Source organism: Blastomyces gilchristii (assembly GCF_000003855.2).
Source record: "Blastomyces gilchristii SLH14081 genomic scaffold supercont1.18, whole genome shotgun sequence".
NCBI lineage: Eukaryota > Fungi > Ascomycota > Eurotiomycetes > Onygenales > Ajellomycetaceae > Blastomyces > Blastomyces gilchristii.
This window is the reverse complement of record NW_003101665.1, coordinates 579,612-607,261: the sequence shown is the minus strand read 5'-3', so window position 1 is coordinate 607,261 and position 27,650 is coordinate 579,612. Positions and strand designations below refer to the sequence as shown.

Genomic DNA, 27,650 nt, shown 5'->3' with positions numbered 1-27,650 from the left:
GGGCTCTTTTTATTTTTTTGTTGCTGTTTCTCAGCTGTGTTTAGTGTTTTGCCGTACTTGTCTTTTTGGCCTACACTTCGAGATACCAAATTGCGCGCTTTTCTGTTTTATTCTGAATTGCATTGGTTGTTACTTTATTACTTGTTGGCATTCGGGCGTTACGGGCATGGATATTATATATGAAATTTCTTTTTCCTTGATCTATTATTATGAACGACGGTTTTGGCAATATTTTCCACCAAAATCGACCAGATTCCCAAAAGTGCTCGATGAACATGAAGCATAAATACTTTATCCTACGAGAGCTTGCTCCGAACAATAGGTCCTCTAATACTTCACAACGAAAATGCACAGGTTAGATCCTGACCAATACAACAAACTGAATCCCCTTCAGCGGAAAAAGAGCACAATCTCTAAGAGCAAAACAGAACATACACACCCACTCACTCCGCCTTCCCGTTACCCAGAAGCTCACCGCCACTTTCCTCAGGCCACACATCATATCCAAATGTATCCTTCATGTTCACAAACCGTACATGTCTCCCCTCTGCCACTTTATTCACAGCCTCAAACTGCTCATCAGTCAACCCAATTTCCTGGAAGTTACTCTCAATTCGGCCGGGATTCGAAGACTTGGGCAACACAACATAGCCCCTCCGTAGACCCCACGCAATCAGCACCTGGGCGAGCGTGTGCCCACCTTCTTTGGCAATGGCATTGAGCGTTGGGTTCGTAGCCACCTTCTCACCAGTCGTTGGCACCTGGTTCTGGGAGCCGAGAGGTGAATATGCCTCGGGCAGGATATTGTGTGCGAAGCAGTAGTTGATGAGCTCGGTGTTAGGGAGGAAGGGGTGAATTTCGACCTGGTTGACGTGCGGTGGGATCTCAGCGAAGGAGAGGATCTGTTCCATGCCGCGGATTGTGAAGTTGGAGAGGCCGATGGCGCGGGCTTTGCCGGCTTTGTAGACGGCTTCCATGCCTCGCCAGGTTGGTTCCGGGTTGTTGGTTAAGTTGCGTTTGATTACATACTGTGTGAATTGAAGATTACCGTTGTTAGTCTCTCTTTCTTGATTGTTGAGTTTTTCGTTCCTCTCCATGTTTTCGGGGATGAGGAGGGCAGTTCTGTTTAGAGACAGGGCTTAAAGTATCTCTAAAACTCACTTTTCCATCAGGGCCAATCTTGGGCAGACCCTTCTCATTGCTTTCGCAAGCAATTGGCCAGTGAATCAGGAACAGGTCAACATAGTCCAGTTTCAACCTTTTGAGTGAGTCGTTGAGGGACCATTCTACCTCATCTTTCTCGTGCAGGTGGTTCCAGACCTTTGTGGTGACGAAGATATCGGATCTTTTGACATTGGTGTTTTCCTTTAGGAAGTCATGGATAGCCTGTCCGACCTCATCCTCGTTGAGATAGAACCAGGCACAGTCCAGATGTCTGTAACCAGTTCTGAGAGCGTGAAGCACAGCTGCGTAACTCTCGCCTTTGGCGCCTTCGTTGGCAAAGGTACCAAATCCCAGGCCAGGAATGGTGACGCCATTGCTCAATTTAAACTTGATATCGAGAGACATGTTCGTTTCTAGCTGTCTGTTCCTTTTTTTTCTGTTTGGTTTTCGTTCTTCCTTTCTGTCTATTGAAGCCTCTTTTTCCTTCTTTCTATCAGTACGAATATGCGGAAGCAGTCTCTTCGTGCCTGCGTGGGATCTTGAATAAAACAATAAAAAGGGGGGCCGGGGTAAAATGGCTGTGCGGATGGGAATCAATCGCTGCTCTTTAGCGGGAAAGATGCGAGAAAGTGGGACGCGGAATTATATGCGTGATTGAAGCAGGAGCAAAATTATTATAACGTGCAGTTATGATAATTATCAATTCTGTAGCAGTGTCAAATTGATGCGTCTTGTGGATTTAGGCAAAATGACATTCACTTTATCTTCTTGTTATCTCTGCTAATAAGAGTTGTGCTTCACCTCTCTCACGTTGGCCATCTTCAAGAATCGTTGATGCGTTTGCCGCATTATTCCCACAATTCAATTTTGCAACACAAGAACTATCTCATCCCACGTCGTAAAACCGCTACTGGAGCCAATGACGTCGAGCCGGGGAGTTAAAAGGACTGGGCAATTTTGGCGACATTGAGTGGGCTTGGGAACAAGTATTATTGTGGATGTCCTCCTGCACTGGGTTTGATACCAAGAAGGCATTTTTTTATTCTACGCAGTGGAATATTTCTGAGCATTTTCGAAACGTTGGGCCCCATGGTGCAGGGTAGCGTCTCCAATTCTTCGAAGATGTCTTTCCAATGCCTTCCTTGCTAGGATTGGCACTATTATTCAAAATGTATAGTTATGCATGCAGCCTGCAAACAGAAGCTCGAGTCCCGCATGCGGTCGTCTTGGCCCTGCGGAAACAGCTCCACAATTGCCTGACCGTTCTGACCGCTGCGATCACTGCGGACAGTATACTTGTAAGCCAGCTCAGTAATAATAATATATTTTACCTAGATACTTATGTTCCATCCTAACAAGTAAAATCTAACGCAGAGCGAGAGTGACAGACAGACAGAGTGTGTGTTTTGCTCAGTATTACCAGGTAGCCCAGAGGAAACCAATTGCACAGGTAATCGTCATTGAAGTTGTATATCTTTCCACCAAGATTATTTGGGCAGTATGTTTTTATCGTTTAAAATAATCTTACCTGAACACGGCAATTCCCCACAAGCACCTCCATACTTGTCCTCCATCCCTGACTCTTGGCAGAATCGCTATCCCACCACAGAATTTATCTTGCCGTAGTCCTTATCACACATCTAATTTCACAGCATCTTCTTGTGGTAAGTGGGGCGCACTTCAACTTAAGCTCCAACGCTAGAGTATAAAGTTTTCACCACGTGGAGCAGGATGAGGTCATAGTTGGAAAGGATTAGACCATGGCGTTTATCAGCCAATACGGCTAGCGCGTTCCCATTGATCCGCTGAGTTATCCACAAGGGCGCGTCTTAGCGGTGCCACGACCGCATTGGGCAATATTAGGGCTTTGGCCCTGGCTCCATTTTAACCTCCACCTCTGAGCCTCCCGCGAGGATACGACAGCTCCACAAAACTACTACCCAAAATAATAATGTACATGTACATAAGACGTCAATTCTTACTGCAACAATTATACCATCTCTGAATAGACGCTTGGAGGGAGCCGCTTCCGCAGCTCCGCCCGCAACTAATCCTTCCAGGCATATCCGCAAGGAGCGGAGCCTCTTGTCAGGATTGACTCCTGTAGCTCGTTTCAGCGTCGCCACTTCGACGTCAGAAGCTCCTAGCGATGACTATAGCTACTCTGTTTGATCGGGCCTTCAGGGGACACTTGTTAGCCACCGGTGGCTAAGATCAGTCTTCCCAAGTTCCTACCGGCTGGATGTTATATGGCCAGTACTGATAATGGAAATATATTGGATTTATGAAACTACTCGGGAGAATAATGTTAGTTCAACTTAATTAGTTTTCAATTCCATCCGCCTTCCAATTCCGGTCTTCCTGCAGATCCTCTTTTTCTCCGAGGGGATCCCAGCGAATAACCTCTCTGCTTCCTGGGTAGCGCGATAATAATTAGGGAGGATGAAGGGGGCTAGAGGTGGATCCTTCTGCTTCGACAAGTGCATGTTACTCGGTGAAGTTTGATTATGTTGCACTGGAACTTCAGGCGTTGATGATGTGTTGCCTCCCGGCAGCTATCTAACGATAAATATATGCATGTATAAAAGTCATGGGTCGCAGGGTTATTTGGACTCTTGGTTCTTTTTTACTCACTATCACCCTCCCCTTTTATCTACACTCTCTTTTCTCCCAAAAGCAGGACTCTTTTTGGCGTATATACACATATATATATACATAAGATATCCCACTTCGATACAAATTTCCTCGATACCCGCAAATATGTCTCTGATTCCTGACACTGATCTCATGCTCTCGCCCAAGGAGGTGCCAAAGGGCGAGAGCAACCAAAAGAAAGATTACAAAGACATCCCAATCCCATCCAATCTTCAGAGTGGCAATGCCATCGAGGTTCCCGCATCGAGGAGCTCAATCAGTGATGCAGGTCATCTCATACACAATCTGAGCATATCGCCATCGATGAAGTTTAGGAGAGCGTCCCGAAACTCCTTTGGCACCTCCCTCCCAATTCCCAGATCACCCCGAGCTTCAAGAGCATCCCTGGGTCCAGATGTCCCTGGTGCCTTGCGAGACATCCTCGCTTCCCAAGTCCAGGATCTCTCCAAGGAAAAGGTTAAGGCGGCTAAGAATATGGCTTTTGCCTTCGACATCGACGGTGTGCTTCTCCACGGTGACAAAATCATTCCCGAGTCCCGCCGCGTAATGGAGCTTCTCAATGGTGATAACGAGCTCGGAATTAAAATCCCCTATATCCTGCTCACAAATGGCGGCGGTAAGACCGAAGTAGACCGCGTAGAGCAAATATCTCGCATCCTCGGCTCCCCCATCTCTACTGCACAGTTCATTCAATCCCACACTCCCATGCAGGCTCTTGCCGAATACTATGAGACCGTCCTAGTTGTTGGCGGCGAGGGTTTCACAACCCGTGCTGCCGCAGAGGCGTACGGCTTTAAGAATGTCGTCGTCCCTAAGGACATCGTCGCCTGGGACCCCAGCATCTCCCCCTGGAGGAACTTTACCGAGGAGGACCGCAAACAGGCCAGACCCCAAGACTTCGACAACGTAACATTCGATGCTATCCTCGTCTTCGCCGACTCGCGTGACTATGCCACCGATTTCCAGATAATCATGGACTTGCTCCTTAGTGAGAACGGCCGCCTGCGGACCAAGGCCAAGGACCCACTCGCCAAACAGATGCCCATCTACTTCTCACAGGGCGATATCATCTTCCAAGCAGACCACAAGCTTCCCCGAATGACCCAGGGTCTCTTCCGCATGGCTCTGGAAACGATGTACAAGTCACTGACCGGCGGAGATCTCGAACGAGTGGTCTACGGCAAGCCCGAACTGGCAACCTACAAGTACGCAGATGAAGTCATCATGTCGTGGATGAAGGAAATCCACAATGAGCACATCCTTCCTGAAAACATCTACATGATTGGTGACAACCCGGCCTCTGACATCATTGGTGGGAACATGTATGGATGGAACACCTGCCTGGTCCGGACCGGTGTGTTCAAGGGTAAGGGCAATGACGAGAACAGTCCAGCCAACTTTGGCGTGTTTGATACCGTGCTGGATGCGGTGCAAGCTACTGTGCGCAAGGAGTTAGGCCACGAGTTCAAGCTTCGGTGGAGCGGGAACGAGAAGGTTAAATCTGCTCTCAATGGGGAGGGCAATGTTTCGGCTATTGAGTAGTCGGAGCTGATTAAAAAAAAAAGGACTGGAGAAAACGGTTTTTATATTGGAATCAGGTCCCTAAAAGAATTTTCTGTCATTTTCTTCCTTTTATCCTTTTCATCTTTCCATTTTATTTCCCTCTTTGTCTCGTTGTTCTCAACTCTTTTCATTTTGGGTATTGGGGCTATGATCTGATTATGGACGGTTGGGTGTATTTCAATGTATTTCCTTTTTTGCTCAGTCATGATATGAATGTATCAACCGTACGGCATGGCATGTCATTAGCAACCTATTTTCATGAGAGCTGTAGCTCTTGATGAGATGCTTATGGTTTTACTCTCTACCTTCTTACCCTCTACTTGCTGCCCTTTACAAAAATTTCGTGAATTTCGCTGGAAATCAAACCCCTTCCAAACTTCAGGAGAAATTACATTCCATTCGCCAATTTATAATTCATACCCTTGCAACAGTTAATCCGAGTTCTGGCTTGTGACAATGTAGTCTCAATACTTTCAAACCAGGTAAGACAGGAGTATCTGTTAAGTCTTGTTCTTAGATCAGAAAGCACCATGCAGTGCTTCGAAGCTGCTACCAGAAAATTGAGTCCGACCACACTTATAACAACACGCTATATGTGTTTATGCCATAGTTAAACACAAGTTATCTAGTAGAATAGATGCCGTGTTGGCAAAATGGGTTCGCAACCAGGTCCTCGGGTGTACATTTCAAGGCTAGGGGACGTGAAGGGCAACAGAATCCATATACAGCCTGAATGATTGAATGATGCAGGGGATTGGCCAGCACTCGTCTTCGGCGTCTTCTTGGAAGACACTCCAAGTTACATGAGGTCCAACTACTTTGTCTGCATCCTGACTGATTTTTTGACCTGGGCCCTTGTCCTTAAAAGCGTGATATGCACTGGCACTGACTCGTGGACCTGTAATATTGTGTGTATAAATTTGCAAAGGAGAATGGTGACGGTATCCAGCAAGACTTGTGCAGATATTGCTCGTCATAGAATTCGTACCTCGCCGGAATGAGGTCAATATTTGCAGACGGAAGGGTCCGAGTAGCCACCTGAGGATAATGGCAGAGGCCATCCCAATGAATGCAGCAAATGTCAACCAAATTCCGAATGCCACGTATGGCGCTGGTGCTGCAAGGACTAAACAATGCATTTCGCGAGGATCGAAGTTCGCAATCCCATGTCAATTTTCGTCCGTTTCCAGCGTTTTTATTAATGTCGACCAAATCCGGAGGATAGTGGAGGATCAATGGGCATTCGCATGGTCCCATGTCCATCGCACTCATAGGTAGTTAGCTAGTCAAAATCCTTCTAACCCAGGCCCAACTACTCCCACTTGATATCTACGGTTCATATCCTTTCTAATCGCAAAGTTCGGCACGATTACAAGAAATAAATATATCTACGTTAAAATATTCTAATCTCTGTTCAGATCTGGGCCGAATGAGTCTTTTAAGATGCCCGACGGACAAGATTCCGACAATGCCGATCGACGTAGCTCTGATGAAGCTGCAACTATCGAAGAAGCAACTGTGAGGGTAAAGGCAGATGTAAGGGCGCTTCAACAACTCAGTTCCTCGGGCAGAGCAGCTCAACGGAAGAGGGATATAAACCAGGCAAAGAAGGGTTTTAGGGCTGTGGGTGAAGCAGTTGATAAATATTTCGGAAAAGAAGGGGAGGAAGGCGGAGGACATGATAAGGGGAGAAAGTAAAAATCAGCGAGTATGGTAACATCATAGGAAGCTTCACCTCCAGTAACCAAACCATATATTTGTTGCACAATCTTTTGTGAGGAGGATTTTCGGAGCTAGATAAGAGCACCAGAGTATTAAATCTTTTTTATCATGTATCGCCAGTAGATAGCCTACTGTTAGTTATGGTCCTCGAAAGCCGTCCGGAGGTCTTGGTCATATCTCTTCTTATGTGAGATTTTGTTCGCAACAAACTTCCCTACATCCTTCACCCATAAAAGGGGCATGACCTCCCCGATTTCCTCAGAAAGATGATGGGATAGCAAGGGGAGGATATGGTTGTAGAATATTCTGAAGAGGCCTGTGGGACTGGAGAGCGCGAGAAAGTTCCCGACGCCCATACCTGTTCCATGGTAGCTGGTAGTCCCGGTATTGATCTCCCAATGTCAGCTAAACCAGCAGAGCTGGATCGTTTTGTTTCCTCGGTCTCCAGAGCGGCCATTAGTTCCATTCGAATGGTATTATATTCTTCTGCGTCAATCTCATCCACGCCCTTGTTTGTCAACCAGTAAGGCATTTCGACCATTTCAATTGGCCTAGAACATGCCCATTCAAGATCGACCAGACGTGAGATGTGCCAGTTATCATCAACAAATATATTGCTTTGATGCAAATCCGTCAATGTAAATGTGAAAGGTCCACGGCGGAACTTTTGCTGGAAAAACAATGGAAATATTGTTCGCATTGCCGCCAGTGCAGACATTTGAGAGGCACAATCCTCTAGATTGTTCACTGCATTAGGTTGATTTTGGAGCTGACTGTCATGGATGGCGAGCATGTCCATCACATAGGACTCGACAGTAGAATAGGTGTAATCACGAGGGATATGGGTTGGGATTTTCTCATTCTCCAACTGCTGGATCTCAATTGAAAGGGGGCGATTACTTAAACGCAAGAATCCATTGTAGTCAATGATGAAGGAGCCAATGTGTGGCAAGGGTATTTGGCTATTTAAGGCTCAACAAGATCCGTGAGAGATCTCGGAAAAGATTGGTCCGTAATTTGATGTCATTCTGCTTCTCCAACCAAGTGTTTGAGAGCATTGTCTCTCCATCTTGGTCAATGCACTCGATTAGCAGATATCCCGCACCCATGACACCATCTTGAGAAGTTTGGGTTCTGTTTGAATGGCGGTAATAGCGTGAAGGCACTGGAAGGCCAAAAAATGACAACAGTCGGCGATGTAAATATCGAAAGCATCGGTTTATAAAGGGTAGGTTATCAATTCGAGTGAACTGCATCGGCCAATTAGTTGAACATACCACCACTGACAAGAAGAACCTTCAATATTCAAACAGTTTCGCCAGTTGACATCGCAAAAACATACAATCGTGGAATTGGCACATCTGGTCAGTTTCTTCAAGCCATGCATAGGCACCGGCCTCGCATCGTATCTTTTCATCCCCATTTCCAGGTCGGAAGTCTTCTCCAACACGGTATGGAAGCGGGAAGCGAAGGAGAACACGTTGACCTTGTTGTTGCCTGTCCTTCCAGGTATCAATGGTAACTAGAATGCAAACGTTGAAGCTGCCACAAACCAATTCTTCATGTCTGTCACATGGCATACTTCAATGGATCTTAAACCCAGACGATGAACAACAACTCCTTTCATCCAGACGCGTTTGTTATATAGGTAGCTGAAGAACCGATTTTGTTGGTCATGGAGCCCAATTGGTGTAGGACATTGACCTCCCGCTCTTTCGCAACTGAGTATGTGATCTCCTCACGCAGGAGACGGCGCGTTCTCGGCATAATTGCAGTAACGAAGATAAAGTTGTTGAAGCGCCATCGATTGACTCGTCACCTTTGGAAGTTTCGAACTTGATATTCGATGGATGAACTGCGTTGTCCCTGAAATGCAAGAAGCGACAAGGCCGCTGGCTGGATTATGTAGTTAATGTAGCCAAAGAACTTCTTTAGGGTGCTAAACTGAAAAAAAGCTCAGTGTGATTTTGATTCAATTTTAATTAGACTCATAATAATAGTATTTCATTAAAAGTACTTGCACTTGATATATTTAATATATCATCTCTATTTACTTATAATAGCTCCTTCTGCTCCTGCAAATGCTTCTTCCACCCAAGCCACTGTTATTGTAAACGCACACACATGTAGATATATAGAGATGTCTGTCTTCCATCTCATTTAGAAGACCAGATGTAATAAGAACTATTTTTTGACTCAAAATATGTATGCATGCCTCAACTTGATAGTATATTTTCTTAGAAGACTCAAGATCTTATAACTATAAGTAGCATAGATTAGTCTGAGCTGTGAAAGTTCTGTTGATCTATCAAGAATGCTAAAGTTAAATATGATGTTAAAAAACTAAGTCAAATTTTTTTTATTATGTTCAAGCTTTTTAACATGAAAACATCATGAGAGTCTGATTTGCTGTAAGTATACAATTCATTAACTAGACTGAGATGTTGTTGAATGCAAAACTAAAACACTGGCTTTTTACAGCAGCTTAGCATTGATCATGTCAGTCTGAGATGTCACTCCTTTGAGTCCGTTTGTCAAAGATCTTACAGATTAAAATTTGCTAACATGTACCACCACATAGTCACTATGCATACACCTTTTCTGAGGTTAATCACTTTTCCGAGGCAACTCTTTTGCGCAAAGGAATGGGAAATGAAACATGTCCCAACCGGGCTAGCATGTCGAGTTATGCCGATATATATCGATCCATCAAAAAGAGGTAGACCGGATATACGCTGAGTAAAACCTCTCTACCAAGACCTTCCTCCCTTGAACTTCCCTCCCCAACCGCCAAACCCAATGGGTCATTTTCTTAACCATGAATTACAGGCGGATATCAGAGCCAAACTCTCTAAGCTAACTGCTCTCCCTCAATACAGGGATTTTAGTTAGAATCTGTTGACACGCTATGCACCCCAAGCAAGGGTATGACAGTCAGTCAGCAATGGCGGCACAGGTATGATCAATAGAAAGCTCCGTTCACAGCCGTATTCATGGAGAGAAAGAGGCAGAAGCTGGGCACTAGCTCGGTAAAACATTAGTTAACATTTTTGATTTAGGGAGCTCCGATTGTTGTCATATCGTTAGAGGGGACTGTGGTATTTAGTGTCACTCGAGATCAACATGATATTTTTAATGCCTAACAATTTGAAAAAGACGCAGGCAGAAGATAAACATGAGAGAGGTCACTAAAACATCACAGCACAGCAAAAGAGAAACCAACTAAGAGATATCTAGATGCTGAGGCGAGAGAGCAAACCACTAACAACACCACCCGTCGACGGAGAATGGAGTTTCTTTCGCGCGCTTTATCGCCACCGCATTCCCAAGTTCTGTTTCTAGCAGGCATCTCCGTCGCAGAGTAGGGTTTCGATGTGCGTTACCTATGTGTTCGTTGACACGAAGTCGCTCCAATCAAGTCTTTTTGACGTGGAGCAAGGAAGATGGCATTGGAGGTTATCGGGTTCGATATATTATCTGGAGTCCAATTCTGGACTGACTACGGAGTGCGTTAAGGTCTAATAATATCGACGTTTGCCCATGTCCCCTCCCCTCCACACTACTGCGTATCAGACTATCAGTTCATTCTTACGACCCTCCCTCTGTTTCGCTGGTGTTCGCTATCAGTGAACCTGGGCTCCTTGGCGGTACATCCTGAAAGCCCGCCAATCAGCCGCTAAGGAGCACATATTCCACTGGTTTCTTTTTGGCCCAAGTGCCTGTGGAGTTACATGGATGTGTCTGCTGAACATGGGCGAGAAAGCTTGGCCTTTTTCTGCTTCATTACTCCATACAATAATAACAATACGACGCCCTAGTAGCGTCTTATTACGCAGTAAGTGTCGCCGCTAAGGGGAAGGGGACCAGGAAGGCCGTGCATAATGCAGAAAACCCAAGCCAGGTATAGTTCACTAGCCTATGTTGCTCCGTATTCATAATATATTTCTGTGGAGGTATGTACTCTTATGATTTCTCTGTAATTTTGAGTTTTCTAGCCCAGCCGCTCCCGGTATCCAGATAGCTGGGAATGGCATTCGTAGCCTTCAATCATTAACCCAACATCAATCCATATGCTATGGTCACTGACAGAAATGAATGTCAAGAGACTATACCAGAAGTTGTACTGTACAAGGCGATAGATAATATGGTAACAATCGTCAAAGGATGATTTCATATCATCCGACCTCAAAAAATCGAAGAATAGATAGATATACTTTTACATACGTATGTATGTCCAAGAAGTCTCGCCCTGCCATTTGTTGCAGCTAGAGGCGAACTTTCCCCGGCCCAGTCATCTACAAAACTCTAATATAAAAATATTTTTGTCCAAACTCTTTTTTGACATTATTTTGCGCTGCTTCGAATTCATCCTTCCTGTTCATCCTCTTCTTCCTCTTCACTATCATCAAACTACTGGGCATCTCCTTAGAGCCCTTACTTACACTAATCTAATATTTAATTAATCTTAATATCTACCCATCTCCTGTCCTGCCTCCCTCTTGCCCTAGCTCTAAGCCTATTCTTACGTACTCGCTGCGGATATCAATCAACCCTTACTCGTTCTCACAATATATCGTTACTATTGCCTGCAAAACACTCATTCTCTCCCTCTTCCTATCAACTGCGCCTATCGTACGCAAGCAACACATCCGCCGGGGTAGCCGTTTTCTCGCTCCCCCTCTCCCCCCGTCTTCGCGCAAGCCAAAACAGACAGGATACGGTCAAGTAATACCGCTGCTGAGGATATTCCGCCCCGATTCCGCTGGAGGGGCAATCTGTGACTAACAGTAACGTCTGCGACTGGCCGCTGGACCCCAATCAATGCGAGTTGTCGTAGCAGCAAAATAAATTACGCCCACAGAAATCCCTGCTGTGTCCCGTGACCCCGCTCCCCAAATTTCCCATACCGTAATATCGTCCGTGACGGTACGTACTGTATTATTCGTCGAGTGCGGCCCGCCCCACATTGCGGCCAATAGGATACTGCTGCTGGTATGTATGGCGGTATTGCTGGGTAATTTCCAACCCCAAACCCAGGCCTTAGCTCCACAGCTCTCTTCTTGTCCTCCTCCTCCTCGTTGTTGTTGTTGCCATCGCCTGACCTCGTCTCCTCGTCTCCTCAATTCTCATCTTTCTCCTCAATTCTCCCTCTCTTTCTCCCTCTCTTCCTACCTCTCCTCCAGACACTTCTCGCTAATATCCCAATTCCCAAGGCCATACACCTCATTCTGCATGTAATGACCGTCATCCTTCGCCACTACATCCATCTATCTGCTACAACTCTCCAAACTACATACAACCCCCGTTAGAGAAATGAGCTCCCAGGCTCTCCCCACCGCCAATTGCCAGCACCAACCCCATCACCAGCCGGATTACTTTCAAAAACCTGTCAACTATACTAGAGATATCTCTCCCTCCTCTGGCTCCGAGAGTTCTCGCCGCCCTTCTTTTGGCTCCATCAAGGAGGACTCTACAGGTAATATACCCCCAGCTTTTGCCACACCAGCTACGATTCTCCCAGGTGTATACTAAACCAAGTTTGCTGGCTGTAGAAATTGCCCAGTCATTCGTTGATACAGAGGACAGTTCCTCCAATAAACAGACCACCAAAGCTGGGGGCAATGCTGCTGCCAAGGCTGTAGTGCAGTCCTCCGATTCCCCTGAATTCTGTTGCCCCTGCGGTGCCTTTTTAGGATGGAAGCACATCCGCTTAGGTGGACGGCGACTGAGCAGGAGCTACAGTGACCTTCGCTTGTTAGGCAATGCCCAATCGAGGGGCTTTGCTTGGGAGGTTAATGATTCGGGTCCTATCACCCCTGTTCAAGAGGAACCTAAGAAGACTGTCAGAAAGGGGCATGCGCCAATTGAATTACTTCCCGCTGAGATCCTAGGTATAGTTTCTACATTGTCTCATATTTAAATCCCCTAGAATAGGTGTATGTTATTAACAAATTATAATAGATCAAATCATCTCCCATCTGGCTATCGATATCCCCCCTAATGGCTACACTCCACGGAATATTGACCTTGTCTCGTGCCTCTTGACCTCTCGGACACTCCACTCAGCGACACTTAGTGTCCTTTATCGACACATCACCATACCCCACTCGATCATCTTCTCCAAGGCTCTGAACCACATCAAGCAGTATCCCGCTTTAGGCACCATTGTCCGGCGCTTGGACTTTTCCCACTTCACGTCTGTTGGGCTGGGTCGCACACAGCAAATGAATGTCGAGATTCAGAACCTTACGTCCAAGACCCTGTTGGAGTGCTTAGAGTTGCTGACAAACCTAAAGGAGTGTCTGCTTCAAGAGCATCTCGAGGATGATGTGAATGTCGACGTACTCCGAAAATTACTCTCACGAACCCCGTCCCTGCGCGCTGTTGATTTCTGCGGGTGTTCATCTGCAATTTTCTCCAATGGCTTCCTCAGTGCCGTTACTGAGGATTTTGATTTCCCCGCAACCCTCCCAGCGCTCCGCCGGGTGTCTCTCCACGAGTGTAGCGGTCTCATTCCGCGCGTGTTCGAGGTTTTCCTACCGCGCCTAGTCAACGTGACCCATCTCGATGTGTGCCACACCCAGATTACGAATTCTGCATTGATGTCCATTCCACACACTGCCCGCATCACACACCTGAATATTTCGCGATGCACGAAGCTCACGGGACCGGAGGTGGTGAAATTCTTGACCACACACCCAGCTGTGAGGGACTCACTCATCTACTTGAATGTCATGACTGATAGCTCTAGACACCAACTCCTGGACGAGACGGACGTCGACACCCTCCTGCCCTGCCTAACCTCGACCCTCCGCTCGGTGAACCTGGGCGGGGCGAAGATCTGCTCATCGAACATGCCTTGTCTTCTCCGCCTCTCCAAGCACGTCGAAGAACTCGGTCTCGATTCTGCCAACCTTACCATCAGCGACATCAACCTGTTCTTCGCACTACCGCCGTCCGATAATAACGTTTCTGACAATGATGCCAACACCAACACCAACGGCGTCAACCCAAGCACACGCCGGGCCTGGATCCCATCCCAGCTCCGCTACATAGATCTCACCAGGAACCCCCACGTCACCCAAGCTGCCCTCCTAAACCCCAAAGCCTGCCTCCTCGTCACCCCACACAGCGCGCCGCTTGATGTAATCGAACTTAGCGAAAAAATCATCAGCCCGCTCCGCCAGCGCAGCCGGGCGAATAAATATGGGAATGGATGGCTAGTGCGAGACTTGGGGCGGCGGGGATGGTATGTGCGGGAACCGGCGTTGGGAACGCGACAGGGTAAGCCGACCGTGAAGCCGGATGATGGGCGTCGGTCGTGGAAGATGGGGGCACGCTGGTGGGGAATGAGGAAGATCCCGGTTGCGGTGGGGGATGTTGGGGGGCTGTATGGGCATTATATGTTTAAGAAGTGAGCGGGGATTAAGTATTGAGTATCCTACCTCCCTTTTACCTGCTGGCAATGGCAGATTTTGTACCGTTCTTGTGATTGTTTCATTACACTAATATATCCCCCCTTTGTGACATTTTTGATATCTTGGGGTGTTTCTGGAATAATTTTTTTTCTCATTTTCCTTTTCCTTATCCCGGCTTTGGTGTTGTTTTTCCCTTGTTAAGCGTGCCAAATTTCCTCTCTGCCTTCGTTGCCTCTGTTGCTTCTCTTTTCCTCCTTTTCGACCATGATGTGTTCTTAGTAGTCATACATCCCTTGAGATATTTCCGTCGTGAGCGTTTTTGTCAACTTTTTTTTTGTCGCAAGCGAGTTTAAAATTCAGCATATTCTTCTTATCCACGCCTCTTATGTCTTTAATGTTTATTTGACTGCTAATTTTTTCTTTCTGCTTCCCTCGCCCTCGGTCTCATTTATTCGCCCTTATAAAATTTTACCCTTCTCCATATATTTCCCGCTCGTGCCTTGGAAAAGTCACATTTGAGTCTGGAAAAGATAGCGCTCTTTCTGCTTCTTATTTCTATTCATGGTACTTGCTGGTGTTGGCATTGACATTCACTCAAAATATCCATCGTTCCATATTCGCAAAGCAAGTAAGCAGATGTCGCTACTTTCTTTTGAAGGACTCACAGAGAGGGGAGAAAAGAGCGAATTGATAAAAATAAAAAAAATAAAAAAGGCACACAGGCACATAGGTATTGAATGAGAGGGGGAAGTTTGTGTTTTGTTGACTGTTGATCACTCTTTTGCTACTAGTTTTTGAGTTTTTTTTTTCTTTCTTTTCTGAAATGATATTCTTATCTTTTGTATTATTTGTCATTTTAACTTATTCTTACTTTTCAATCATGAGAATCTTTCACTTTTGAGTCTGTACATGAATTACATCTAACATAGTGTGCTATTATCTGTTGTACTTGAAACATGCCACTCTCATTCTTTTTTATTAAACTTATGCTTGAACAATTGTATGTATTATTTCCCCCTTCTTTTCACAACTTCCTCTTACAATTCTTTCCCCAATCAATTGTAGCTGCTCGTTTGCTCGCGCCCAGCCTTACCGGAAGAACGTAGGGTTAATTTACGGTGATTACACCGTGGATCCACCATTCCACCCGTGTCACGTGTCGCCGATTGTAACACATGTTCCACCATTATATTCAGTGACATGTTGCTGAATATTAAATATCAAGATGGCATTGAGACAGCACAGAACTTCCTAACATTATCATGATACTACTCAGTAACTGTGTAATTGACAGATATTATAATCAGAATACTACTAAGATACTATGAGACACTGTATACTGTTCTGTCAGTGAAATTAATACTATTAAGCTAGTTAGTTATCTATTACTCAGTACAATGACTGCTATTCATTAACTATCTATTCTATTTAAAGAAATAAGATATTTTAATTATAATACAAATATCTTGTTATCTGAGACTTATATATTAAATAATCATTATTTTTATCACTATTCTGTATCAGAATATTATATAATACTGTCTTTTAAATTATCAGCAGTTCAATAATAGTGTAATTATCAGAATTCTCTTATAAAATCAGTAGATTCAGTAGATAATCATGTATGATATAATATAGAGAAATAAGTATAAAGAAAATTTACTTAACTTCTCTCATTTTATAAATAAATATAATTATAATTCAGTTAAGCTCTACTTCTTAATATTAAATAATATTCTCTTTTATAAGAGAGATTCAGTGAACATAATTTCTAATTTATAAGTTAGTAATAAGTCAATAACTGATTGATTAATAAATATACTGAACTGAGAATGTTAACTTATTATAGAAAAGAATCAGATAATAATCTAGTTTTAAAACTAAGAGCTTATTTCAATTAATATTATAGAATTCTCACAGCTTATTAAGAAAGAGATAAAGAAGTTTAAGCTTTAAGAGATTTATAAATTATATACTAACTTTCTCTGATATCTTATTTAATAATAGATAACTAAAAATCTTCAGAATAATATAATCTTTTATTAACTTTAACTTAATAAAGTAGTTCAGTGAATTATTATTATTATCTAATTCTTTATTCATTCTTAACAGATTATTGAATAATACTGAATAAACTGTATATAGCTATTAAATCTTCTGTATCAGATGTAAGTCAGATCTGTTAAAAGAATCTCTTAATACTAGTTATAAAATACAGTGAAAGCTCTTTTATAAGAGTAGTATCTTCTTTATATTCTAATAATTTATTCACTATACTAGATTTTTATAATCTTAATACTTATTCTTCTCTATCAGAACATTGCAGTTATTAGATACAGTGTATTCTTTAATCAGCTTAATATAGTATAAATTAATATATATATTCAGCTGATTCTTTATATATTATATAAGCTTTGCTTTTTTAATATAATTACTGATATATATAGTAACTGTACTCATTGTTAAAGTAGAAGATGACTGATAACTAATAACTGAATTAGCTCAGAATAATTTAAATATTATCATTACTTTTATTATAACTTTAATAAGAAATTATAGCTATTAATAGACTGTAAGTATGATTTAATAAGTTACTTCAGAATTATTTTCTCTCAGAGATTAAGATATTAATAGACTATTACTTCTTATAATAACTATATATATCTGAATAATAAGATTAATAGATGATTAATTTAATGCTGAAAATACTATAGAAATAATCTACTTAATTACTGAACTGAGTCATTTCTTCTTAAGCTTACACTGTAAGATAAGAGATATAATGATTAAAGCTTAAGTATATTCTTAAAGCTGATACTTCTTGAGATAAGTAATCAGTGACTGCAGACAATTTCAACTGTAAGAAAAAGAGAATATTTATAATATTTAAAAGTATTTTAACTGATTATACAGTGATAAAATAATACTAATCAGCAATAAGTGTAAAATCTCTGATATATTAGTGAACTCACTATAATATAAATTAGATGAGAAAAAAGAGATTAAATTTAAACTTAAATATATCTGAAAAAGAGATACAGTCTGTAATATTATTTCTTACTCTTAATATATTTAATCTCTATATATAGAATTTAGCAGATCATTCAGTTTAATCTGAAGATATTATATATAATAGTGAAATCAGCTATTATTATATAGATTATAGTTCAGATTTGATTGATTCTTATTATTAATAAAACAGTTTTAATATAATTTTCTTACTGTTAATTCTTTGATCTCTGTATTACTATTTTACTGTAATATATCTTTAAGAAATATAATATAAAATGCAATCACTCTTATCTTTTTTTTATTAATATTTATTATAACTCTCTTATAATTTAATATAGATAAGTTATATAATAATGCAGTAACTATATCAGAAAAATTAATATTATAAGAATTAAAAATTAGAATAAAAATATTATTTTACTTTGAGTACTTAATAACACTTAGTACAGAAATTAAATAAAAACTTATCAAGCTTCAGTATATATTCTGATATAAGTTAAATTCATCAATAAATAATTGATATAATAGAGAAATAACTTATATATCAGAGTAAAATATACTTTTCAAAAGATCTTATTTATATACTATAATTTTCAACTCAGTCTGAATTAGTGAAGATTTATAATATAGTTATATCTTAATCATCTCAGTTTTAGTTCTTATAACTCAGTGAAGAAAATACTGATCTTAACTCTTATATACTGATAAATCAGAACTCAATTCAAATATTATATTTATATAAATATTAAGTTGATTAAGAACTTGAATAATTAAGATATATTTCATCTCATTCTTCATTATAATTATTTTAAAGAGACTAAATAATGAATTTAAGAACAGTAATCTTTATACAGTCTGTAGAGTATAGTGAATAGCTTCTTGAACTTTCAGAACTATTATATAAGATTTTATATCTGAATATCAGTAATCATATCTAATAAAATACACTCTTTTAATATAAGATATATTATTCAACTCTGATTTACAGTAGCATTCAAGATTTTCACACTGATACTGAATAAAATCAGAAGAAAAAATAGGTTTATTTATTAATAAATATTAGATAAATTTACTGAAATAATATTTAACAGAGCTCTCTTAACTATGAGATTATCATAACTCTGTGAAATTATTGATAATTTCTGTCATTTCTATATACATTTATCACTGAAAAGTTGAGAATTTAAGAAGAGTAGATATTAAGAGAATCAGATTTTAAAAGTATAGTAATCTTATAAAGAATTCAGTGAGATTTTTCTAAGCAGAACTCAGAGTTAGTATTTATATTAATAATACTATTGAAATTGAGATTTTCTTAACTGATAAAATTAGAAATTATACTCTGTATTACTTTTTCAGAGTTGATAGATCTTCAGAGAGCAGACTTATTAATAATATATTCTTCAATAAACACAGAATTTGCAGTAGTGATTTATAGTTTTTTTAAGAAATATCTAACTCTTCAGCTCAGAGTTTCATTGTCAGAATAAATAAATTCATTTCAAAGTTACTGTATTTATAAGATATATCAATTACTAAATCAGAATCAATAAATTGATTAATAATAGTAACAGTAATTGTATCAGTAGCTGATATTTTAATATTATTAGTAACTGACTCATCAGAATTCTCTTAATTATTATTTTTAAAAATATTCTTCTCAGCAGCTGCTTTTAAAAGTTACTTAATATACTCAATATTATCAGTAGCATTCTCATTATATAACTCTGTCTTTAGACAATGTTAGTTTTTATAATAATAGAGATATTAAAAGTGATAAACTTACTGAGAATAGTAATACTTCTTCACTGAGAGTATTAATATCTGAATCACTATCAGTGAAATCTTCATTTACAGTTTCTGAGAAAGAGAGATATTGATTATCTTCAGATTCTTATCTAGAGACAGATAATAGATAGTGTTTTAAATTTTAATTAAACAGATATAATATTTTACTTTCTAATATAATTTGTAGAAAAAAGTTACATAGTTGAAAAGATATAAATAAAGTGAATAAATAATCTTGATAAAATAAAGAGATGAGATTGAATTACTAAAAAGAAATATATTAATAAGAGTCATAATCAGTGACAATCTACATTAATTTAATATTAAGAATTAAATTATTATATTTCTATTCATATTATAAATTTATCAGAGTTCTATCAAGATTCTGAAAATAAATATTATTATGAATTCTGCTCTACTAGATCTCTCTGAACTCTTTTATTTAATAGATTTAATAAGACAAATCACTGATTTTAAAAGAAATTCAATATTAATATATCTGAATATAGAATGAATATAATAACAGTAATAATAAATATCAGTCAGATAAGAAGAAGTTAAACTCATCACTGATATCAAGTAGTCTGTTAAAAAGACATCACTGAACTCAGTATTTAGATGCAGAAATATATGAGAAGAAAATTCAGTTAATAGAGCAGTGTCTATATTTGAAGATAAAATAAATGTATTTTCTTTCTTTTAACAAAGATAATTTGAATTGAATGATTGTAAGTGTGATAAAAATAAAGAATAAAATATCATACATCTTTTCATTCAGCAGAATGATAATACTGAATACAATTAAAATATAAAAGTTCTGAACTCTCAAAGAAATGAAGATAAGTAGTATTAAATTTTAGTAAATATATCAACTTTTCAGTGAGATATCTTAGAAGAATTTAAAACTTTTCAGTGAAATATTAAAATTTTTTTAATCAACTTAGTTAATCATTTATTAATATAGAATTATATTCAATGAGAGAAGATAAAGAGCAGAGAAAGTTCAGTGATAATCAGATTATATAACTACTATACCCCGGTGGCCGAATGGTTAATGCGGCCACCCGGTAGCGCCTTGGCGTGGGAAACCAAGGCGCGTGGGTTCGAAACCCGCAGAGAATACATTAAATCTGGAACTCAAGCACCTCAGGTTTCTAATAAATACAGAGATGTACAAATCACTTCAATGAATCACTCTATATTTCTGAGCTGGGAAGTTATTATCACATGTATCTAATTGTCACTTCTTTGTATTTTTCTATGTTCTTGTTATCTTGGTGTGGTCTCAACACCTGTATTTTCTCCTGTATAATCAACACTTGACCTGTATTTAACATCACGCAAGGACTCATTATAAGCTCCGCTTGCATATGAGTATAATGAAAGAATAATAATAATAATAATAATAATAATATAACTACTATAAAGAATTAATCATCTTTAAATACTTCTATGATTTATTTACTGCTGAAAAGTTCTTTCTGATTTTTTACTGAGTGTAGAAAATTATTGACTTTGATTGATTCTCTGAGTGAGAATAATGATATATGAAATGTAAGTTAAATATTCATTAGTTAAAGATATTGAATTGAAAACTTCAGATTGAAAAACTAGAAACTGATTCTGAAAAATAGAGATATATATTAATTTTACAACTCAGGTTAAAATATTTAATAATACTGATATAAATAAAAATTCTGCTGCAGCTATACTATAATGATAAAATATTCTAACATTCTAAGATCTGATAAGTGATATTTCTGAATATTAGTAAATTATCAGAGATAACTTTACTGAGATAATTCAGAATATTCTAATAGTAAAAAAAAGATATCTGATGAAAAATGTATAGAAGAAGATATAAAAAAAGATTAAATTTTCAGAAATATTTCTAATAAAAGATAGATCAGTGATGTAGAGATTTTTAATATAATCTATTTATATTTCAATATATTTAGTTTTCTATGAGTTTTATATATAAATTAGTTAATATATACTTTAATATATATAATTAGAATATATCTGTCTTGATATTTACTGAAGAAAGTTATTATATTCTCTATCTTGTAATTTATATAGTTATAACTGCAGAGAATTCACTGATTTCACTGCATCAGAAAATCTTGAATTCTGTAGATATATTTTTAACAGTGTGTTGAACACTTGTTTCTAGTTAATAGAAATGATTTTATATTCAAAATAGCTGTAATTCATTCAGTAATAGCCTGTGCAGAAAGTATTAAGATATGAATGAAATCTGTCAGATACACTGATTACACTCAGAGATAAAATATGAAAATATTTACATTCATTGCATGATAACCTGCAAAGATGAATTAATAATATATATAAGAAGAATAACTTATTATCTTCTTTTTCTTTCTTTCTTTCTTTCTTTCTTCTTCTCACAATCATATTATAATACAAATATTGATTTTTTCAGTTTACTCAGCTCTTCTTATCTTCAGTAAGATTAGTATTCTGTCAGTTATAATAGAAAGCTTTAAATATTAAAAGTTCTAATATCAAGATATCTAATGTACATAGTATATTAAAAATGTCAGTGATCTATTATTTTATTCAATAGCAGTAGTAATAGTAACAACAGTAACAGTAATAACAGTAACAGTAATAATAGTAATAGTAATAACAGTAATAGTAATAACAGTAACAGTAATAACAGTAATAGTAATAATAGTAATATTAATAACAGCAGCAGTAACAGCAGTAGCAGTAGTAACAGTAACAGTAGTAACAGCAGCAGCAGCAGCAGCAGTAACAACAGTAGTAATAACAGTAATAACAGCAGCAGTAACAACATTAAAATGATCAGAGACATTTTCAAGTGCATATATACAGTAGCAGTAAAAGCACAAGAGAAAGAAATAATAAGCAGACTGAATACTCTTATTAAATCTAGTAAGTCAATAATGTATGAGTACTATATCTCATATATTTTTTCTCATCATATTGAATCTGTTTATAATAAAGTTAAAGAAAGTATAAAGCTATATTTAAACTATAACTATAAAAAGAAAGATTATATAATATATTCTAATGAATTTAATAATGAAATTGAAAATCTAGTCTGAATTCATGAGTTTTATCTTATCATTCTGACAGTTATAAAGGAATTGATCATGTCAGTCATGTTAAAGATAGTGAAGAATTTATTCAAATAAATCAAGAAAGCAAAGACATACTGACAGAAAGCAGAAAATTAAAAAATAAAGAGTATAACTATCACATTGAAAGTTTTAAATATATCTATCAGTCTCACTGAAAAAGTCAAACTTGAAATTGAGAAGACTAAGTTGAATATTGAAAGAATTAAATTAAAGATTGAAAAGAAGAAAATTGCTGTGAAGAAGAAGAAAATTATTATTAAAAAGAGAAAATTAAATATTGAAAATATAAAACTTACTATTCAGTGAGAGATCTTGAGATTGATTAATAATTATTATAAGAGTTAAAAAGCAGTGATAAAAAATCTTATAAACTTGATTAATAGTATCAGAGAGAAAGCACAGTGTATTTTCATTGAAATATATAAAATAATAAACTGATTTAAAATAATTATCAAACTTCTCAGTAATACAGTTAATAAGAGTAGTAGTAATAAGAAATCTATTAATAGTAATAATTCTCTTTCTCTCTCTGTAATTCTTATCAGTCTTTCTATCACTGTTATTAATTCTTTCTCTCTCTTCTTCTTTAATCTTCTGACTCTGATGAGTGTTCTGAGTCTCTGAACTTATGAAATAATCACTGAAACAGTAAGCTAGAGTCAGTGAAATAATTCTCAGATTTATTCAGAAATTAATAATTATATAGACTTTTAAATATCAGATAACTGATAACAGTGTCTCTTAGATTATAACTAATCTGTAAATCTTAATTTATAAGTTCAGTGATGTGATCAATGAGAGTAATATAACTAGAAATGAAGACTATAAAAGAAACTTAGTTCAGTCAATTCAGAAGAATTTAGATAGAAGTGTCTGTGATTTTTAATAGAGAATAATATCAGTAAATGAGATGATTTTTAGAATTAGTGATTATATAGATTAAATTCAGTGACATTATCAATATAATAATTGATTTTTTCAGTTTATCACTTATTTACAGTGATTCCATCATTCATTCATCATTATACTATGATTTACAGCTCGGCGACCGTGTCGCCGATTGAAATGGTGGAACAACCATAATCCGGTCGTGTAATAACCCTACGTTCTTCCCATATGGAGATCTATACAGATCACATGACTATATGCATAAATCACATGATATACGTAACCCCCGGCCAGCCCAAGCTCCGGGGCAATTAATCAGCGGTCTTCTACCCTACCTTTTCAAGGCCAATCTTAAAGACTCTACCCGCCTGTGTTTTATTTAGGGGATAAGAGTGATAACAGTATATTATATTTTACCTGAGAATCTCCTTTATCTCTAATATTTACGCAACTACATCTTCACCTTTTTCCAAGCGGAGAGTGCTTGTTTTACCTTTGCTCTCTCAACATTATCGCAATCCACGGCCGACGCGAGAGATATACGATACAACGTTCATGACGGAAAGGTGATTAACGGAGGAGTATCTGGAGCTAGGCTGCGAGCCTGCTAGCGCGCAACGGCGGGAAGGGTAGGAGGGAATCAAAAGAAACGGGGGAGGGCCGTTAGGACCCCCCTCTGGGGTATTTATTGCGGAGCGGAACTCATCGACAGGTGGGAGGGTGGTGTGTTAGTTTGCTCTATTGCAAAAGTTAAACCCGGATATATTCGAGAACCTCTTCAGCCCTTCGCCCTCCTCGCCCGAACCATTTACGTTGAACAATGCGATAACGACTTTTGGTGTGTCATTTTTTTCTCTCTCTTTTGTTTCCCACTTTCGGTTCGATAACTGACGGTATCGCGAGACGATTTATTGAGGGAAGGGGACTACGAGTGAATGAGTGAATGAACGAATGAATGAAGTGCGATTTGAGAGTTTCGTCACAGTAGACGACGGTGACCTATTCAACTATATCAGCTGCCGGCTGGAAAATCTGCTGCGGCATCCCGGAATCTACGCTAGTTGGATCGAATATTGGACGTAAAGTGAGGTTGAGTAGGGTTGTCGAACAGCGCAATACCTTAACCCATCCTAAACTTACCTTTCTTTTTGACTTTTATTGAATACGACGGGGCTTACGAAACGTGAAGACTAAATCTGGAAGAAGAGGGGAGGCAGGACTGAATCAATGGCAGCTCGTGTGGAAAGCCAGGCGGTGGCATACAAGAAGAAAGATGGCTCCCTGACGATGGCTTCGGACGGGCAATCGATTACATGGGCACCTAAGGGGAGTAGTTCCGGATTGTCGCCGGTGACGATTAAAGTTGCGGATATTACACGTTTGTTATCTCGCCCCGATCATTCTTTCCGTCAGGTGGGATGTTCTTGATTGCTAACTTTTGAACCCTTTCAACTCTAGACCTCCAACAAACCCCCGCGACAAGTCCGAAAGTCATGCTGAAGGTATTCGTACAAGTTTCCAACGCTGGCCCAAGCCCGAGTCCCCACAAAGCCCCGCCTGGTGCCACGGAGCAGTATATTTTTTCCTTTACGGCCGGACCAAACGCCCGTGCCGAGGCTGATGCGATCAAAGATGCCCTTAGCGCAACCATACAAGCAATAAAGACAGGGCAGGCTCCGGCCAAAGAAGGCGCACCAGCCGCCATGGCAATCGCGAATGCGCTGTCGTCAGTGGCCGGGAAACCTCCGTGGGACGACGATAACCGGCTAATCGCGGACGCAGAACTACAGCAATCCCTCCTAAAATCCGATCCGGCACTGCAGAGAGTGTTCATGGAGACGCTTCGCACAAAAGCCGAAACGGTCAGTAGTGCGCAGTTTGTGTCACAGTTTTGGTCGACGAGAGTGCACCTGCTGCGTGCGCATGCGATTGAGAAGTCGCAGACGCGCGGGTCATATAACGTACTCTCAACGTTGAAGCCGCGGGTGGAGGATAACGTGACTAAGCTTAATATTAGCAAGGAACAGATCCAGCTAATATTCAGCCAGCATCCGCTGGTGAAGAAAGTGTATGATGAGAATGTCCCCAAACTAACAGAGCAGCAGTTCTGGTCGCGCTTTTTTCAGAGTCGGTTGTTTAAGAAGCTGCGCGGTGAACGGGTGACGGAAGCGGATGCGACTGATCCGATTCTAGATAAGTATCTTAAGGTCGACGAGTATGCGGGCCGTTCGTGGACGGCGAATGTGCCACATATTATTGATCTTGAGGGGAATGAGGAGAACCATAGCCAGAGGCAGGGAAATAGACCATACTTCGACATGAGACCTGCTGATATGGATAAAGTGCCAATTATACGGACATTGAACTCGTTAAGTGAGAAGATCATCGCGAATGTCACGCCGGTTGATGCTGACCCTTCTGCACCGATTGGGCTGAGTGAGGAGGCATATAATGAATTGCAGCTTCGTGATCTTCGCGGGGATGAGGAGTTGAAGCGTATTACATTGAATGTGCGCGACCAAAGTCGTTTCTTCACTGGGACAAAACCTACGGAGGATGAGGAGACACGGGCATTTGCGCAGCAGGATCCTCAGGAGGTTCTCCACACGTTACAGAACGACCTAGACTCCACGTTCCCCCCCAATAAGCGCGGTGACGTTCGACTGGACCGCATTGTTGAGCCTGAGGAAACCGACAGCGCTGATGATAATGTTAATGATACCCCTAACCAACAACAGAGCACGAAATCAAAACAAGAAAGGGTCGGCTCTAGAGCGGCCCTCGCTGCCGCGTCTTCCCAGATATTCTCCGCCATCCGTGACCGCAAATCCCAATTATCCTCCCCCTCCACGACCTCGCCAGAAACCTGCGGTCTCCCCCCAGCCATCTTCGACCGCCTGACTCTCACGCACGCCACCACGACCGAATTCCTACATCAATTCTGGCAAGCGTTCTTATCCGGCAACCCGGACCGGGCAGGCGAAATCGCGTCCCTAGTCGAGTCGTTGAACCGCGCCATAGATCGTATTAGAGCCGTGGCAGACGAGGCGGAAAAGGAGCGCCAGGGGGAAATTGAAAGGCTGAAACAGCATGCGAGGGAAGTCATGGCGTCGACGGGGAAAAATATTCGGCCGAATTTGAAGGGGGTCGAGGGTGGGGAGAAGACGGTTAATGCCCTTCTGGAGCCGACGGTGAAGGCACTGGGGAAGGCGTTAGAGGAGTATAGGAAGGCGTTGGTGCAGGCGCAGCAGGTTCAGGGTCAGGATGGTACAGCCACGCCAGCAGCCGGGGGAGGGGGATAGATGGCATTTAGATGGCCATATCTTTTTTGTTTATCTCTGGTTTCTGTACTTTAAAAAGGAGTATCTAGTTTTCTACTAAGAGCATGGTATCGGAAGCTGAAGCGGGTTGAGCGGCAGCGAAATGGAACGGTAACTATATTTTCTTCGCGTCACTTCTCTTATATTCTGTATTATTTTGTATTTTACTGGTGGATATGTGGAAGGTGTAAAGCTTGCTTGATTGAAGAGGTTGCTAGCTCAGGAAGCAGAAAACTTGACCTCGCTAAGTGCGCCACTTGACCTCGTTATGTAAGCTGACCTCGCAAATGTGGCCCGTTGCCACTACCTGACCTCGCTCAATACATCTTTTCTTGTTAATTTGAAACTACTCAATTATTTACTATCAATTCTATAATCAATTCTTAATTGATTGTAAAACAATTTTTAATTGATTATAGAATAATTCTTCTCTTATTATAACTTTTATACTCCGTATCTATTATATCTAATTTCATACAAAAGATAGAGCTATTTATAGTAAAATAAATGTGCAAGCTAAGAGAGCTAGTATTAGTAAGTATTAGATGAGTTTTGTAGTAAGCTCATGATAAGAAAAATAGTAGTAATATGATGTTAATAGCGTTTATAGCGTATGACGGTATGACCTCTTATTTTCTGCCAACATTTCATTAAAAATATTTAAATGCTCTGATTTATACAGCTCAGATCAATCTTCAAATCTTCATTCTTTTTTTCATTCTGCTCTTTTCATACATTCTCTACAGTATTTACATTTCTTATACTTTTCTCTATATTCATTTTTGATCTCTGTGTTCATAGCATGCACTGCTAAATTCTCTGTAACATGATCTCATGTGATGTCATGTGCACTTCTTTGAATTCAGATGAGATTGAACAGCTGGCTCTGCAGTTTGTATACCTCTGATTAATCTGATAATGATGATAGAGGTGATACGGGGTGGAAGAGAGTGATAGGGGGAGAGGGTGATAGAGGCAGTAGAGGGGGTAGA

The 27,650-nt window shown here is 39.8% G+C and overlaps 6 protein-coding genes across 9 annotated transcripts; 4 read left to right on the top strand and 2 right to left on the bottom strand.

Moving 5' to 3' along the window:
- Positions 1 to 99: 99 nt before the first annotated feature.
- On the bottom strand, positions 100 to 2,768 carry BDBG_07254. 2 transcript variants are annotated; one of them, XM_031723010.1, is made up of 3 exons: positions 2,693 to 2,768; positions 1,162 to 2,445; positions 100 to 1,028 (listed from the first exon to the last, which is right to left on the bottom strand). In XM_031723010.1, exons 2-3 carry the CDS (start codon positions 1,567 to 1,569, stop codon positions 444 to 446), a joined length of 993 nt encoding a protein of 330 aa, XP_031580073.1. In that variant the 5' UTR covers positions 1,570 to 2,445; positions 2,693 to 2,768; the 3' UTR covers positions 100 to 443. The 2 variants fall into 2 exon arrangements, with proteins under 2 accessions (XP_031580073.1, XP_002622302.1); XM_002622256.2 differs by lacking the exon at positions 2,693 to 2,768 and having other exon boundaries at positions 1,162 to 2,630.
- A 307-nt stretch (positions 2,769 to 3,075) lies between these two features.
- On the top strand, positions 3,076 to 6,357 carry BDBG_07252 (phosphatidyl synthase). The gene has a single exon (XM_002622254.2). It carries the CDS (start codon positions 3,742 to 3,744, stop codon positions 5,359 to 5,361), a length of 1,620 nt encoding a protein of 539 aa, XP_002622300.2. The 5' UTR covers positions 3,076 to 3,741; the 3' UTR covers positions 5,362 to 6,357.
- A 72-nt stretch (positions 6,358 to 6,429) lies between these two features.
- On the top strand, positions 6,430 to 7,318 carry BDBG_07251 (uncharacterized protein; the record flags this gene model as incomplete). Its single annotated transcript, XM_002622253.2, has 2 exons — positions 6,430 to 6,656; positions 6,801 to 7,318. The coding sequence occupies 2 exons, from the start codon at positions 6,430 to 6,432 to the stop codon at positions 7,078 to 7,080; spliced, it is 507 nt and encodes a 168-aa protein (XP_002622299.1). The 3' UTR covers positions 7,081 to 7,318.
- On the bottom strand, positions 6,695 to 8,868 carry BDBG_07250 (uncharacterized protein). The gene is made up of 3 exons (XM_031723009.1): positions 8,447 to 8,868; positions 8,146 to 8,354; positions 6,695 to 8,066 (listed from the first exon to the last, which is right to left on the bottom strand). Exons 1-3 carry the CDS (start codon positions 8,525 to 8,527, stop codon positions 7,328 to 7,330), a joined length of 1,029 nt encoding a protein of 342 aa, XP_031580072.1. The 5' UTR covers positions 8,528 to 8,868; the 3' UTR covers positions 6,695 to 7,327.
- Positions 8,869 to 9,476: 608 nt separating this feature from the next.
- On the top strand, positions 9,477 to 15,608 carry BDBG_07249. 2 transcript variants are annotated; one of them, XM_031723008.1, is made up of 9 exons: positions 9,477 to 9,515; positions 9,586 to 9,603; positions 9,686 to 10,060; positions 10,164 to 11,057; positions 11,208 to 12,096; positions 12,318 to 12,580; positions 12,657 to 12,995; positions 13,066 to 13,808; positions 13,856 to 15,608. In XM_031723008.1, exons 6-9 carry the CDS (start codon positions 12,418 to 12,420, stop codon positions 14,066 to 14,068), a joined length of 1,458 nt encoding a protein of 485 aa, XP_031580071.1. In that variant the 5' UTR covers positions 9,477 to 9,515; positions 9,586 to 9,603; positions 9,686 to 10,060; positions 10,164 to 11,057; positions 11,208 to 12,096; positions 12,318 to 12,417; the 3' UTR covers positions 14,069 to 15,608. The 2 variants fall into 2 exon arrangements, with proteins under 2 accessions (XP_031580071.1, XP_031580070.1); XM_031723007.1 differs by lacking the exons at positions 9,477 to 9,515; positions 9,586 to 9,603; positions 9,686 to 10,060; positions 10,164 to 11,057 and having other exon boundaries at positions 11,439 to 12,580; positions 13,066 to 15,608.
- Positions 15,609 to 23,676: 8,068 nt separating this feature from the next.
- BDBG_07248 lies at positions 23,677 to 27,178 on the top strand. 2 transcript variants are annotated; one of them, XM_031723006.1, is made up of 3 exons: positions 23,677 to 24,176; positions 24,242 to 24,716; positions 24,797 to 27,178. In XM_031723006.1, the coding sequence occupies exons 2-3, from the start codon at positions 24,566 to 24,568 to the stop codon at positions 26,638 to 26,640; spliced, it is 1,995 nt and encodes a 664-aa protein (XP_031580069.1). In that variant the 5' UTR covers positions 23,677 to 24,176; positions 24,242 to 24,565; the 3' UTR covers positions 26,641 to 27,178. The 2 variants fall into 2 exon arrangements, with proteins under 2 accessions (XP_031580069.1, XP_002622296.2); XM_002622250.2 differs by having other exon boundaries at positions 23,691 to 24,176; positions 24,260 to 24,716.
- The last annotated feature ends 472 nt before the right edge of the window (positions 27,179 to 27,650 follow it).

Coding starts and splice junctions, on each gene's coding strand:
- BDBG_07254 (XM_031723010.1), bottom strand. CDS start 1,569: ATGTCTCTCGATATCAAGTTTAAATTGAGCAATGGCGTCACCATTCCT. Junction 1,029..1,161: donor AGATTGGCCCTGATGGAAAA/GTGAGTTTTAGA, acceptor CAATTCACACAG/TATGTAATCAAACGCAACTT.
- BDBG_07252 (XM_002622254.2), top strand. CDS start 3,742: ATGTATAAAAGTCATGGGTCGCAGGGTTATTTGGACTCTTGGTTCTTT.
- BDBG_07250 (XM_031723009.1), bottom strand. CDS start 8,527: ATGGGGATGAAAAGATACGATGCGAGGCCGGTGCCTATGCATGGCTTG. Junction 8,355..8,446: donor GATGTGCCAATTCCACGATT/GTATGTTTTTGC, acceptor TGGCCGATGCAG/TTCACTCGAATTGATAACCT. Junction 8,067..8,145: donor ACAATGCTCTCAAACACTTG/GTTGGAGAAGCA, acceptor AGCCTTAAATAG/CCAAATACCCTTGCCACACA.
- BDBG_07249 (XM_031723007.1), top strand. CDS start 12,418: ATGAGCTCCCAGGCTCTCCCCACCGCCAATTGCCAGCACCAACCCCAT. Junction 12,581..12,656: donor CATCAAGGAGGACTCTACAG/GTAATATACCCC, acceptor TGCTGGCTGTAG/AAATTGCCCAGTCATTCGTT. Junction 12,996..13,065: donor ACTTCCCGCTGAGATCCTAG/GTATAGTTTCTA, acceptor AAATTATAATAG/ATCAAATCATCTCCCATCTG.
- BDBG_07248 (XM_031723006.1), top strand. CDS start 24,566: ATGGCAGCTCGTGTGGAAAGCCAGGCGGTGGCATACAAGAAGAAAGAT. Junction 24,717..24,796: donor TAAAGTTGCGGATATTACAC/GTTTGTTATCTC, acceptor TTTCAACTCTAG/ACCTCCAACAAACCCCCGCG.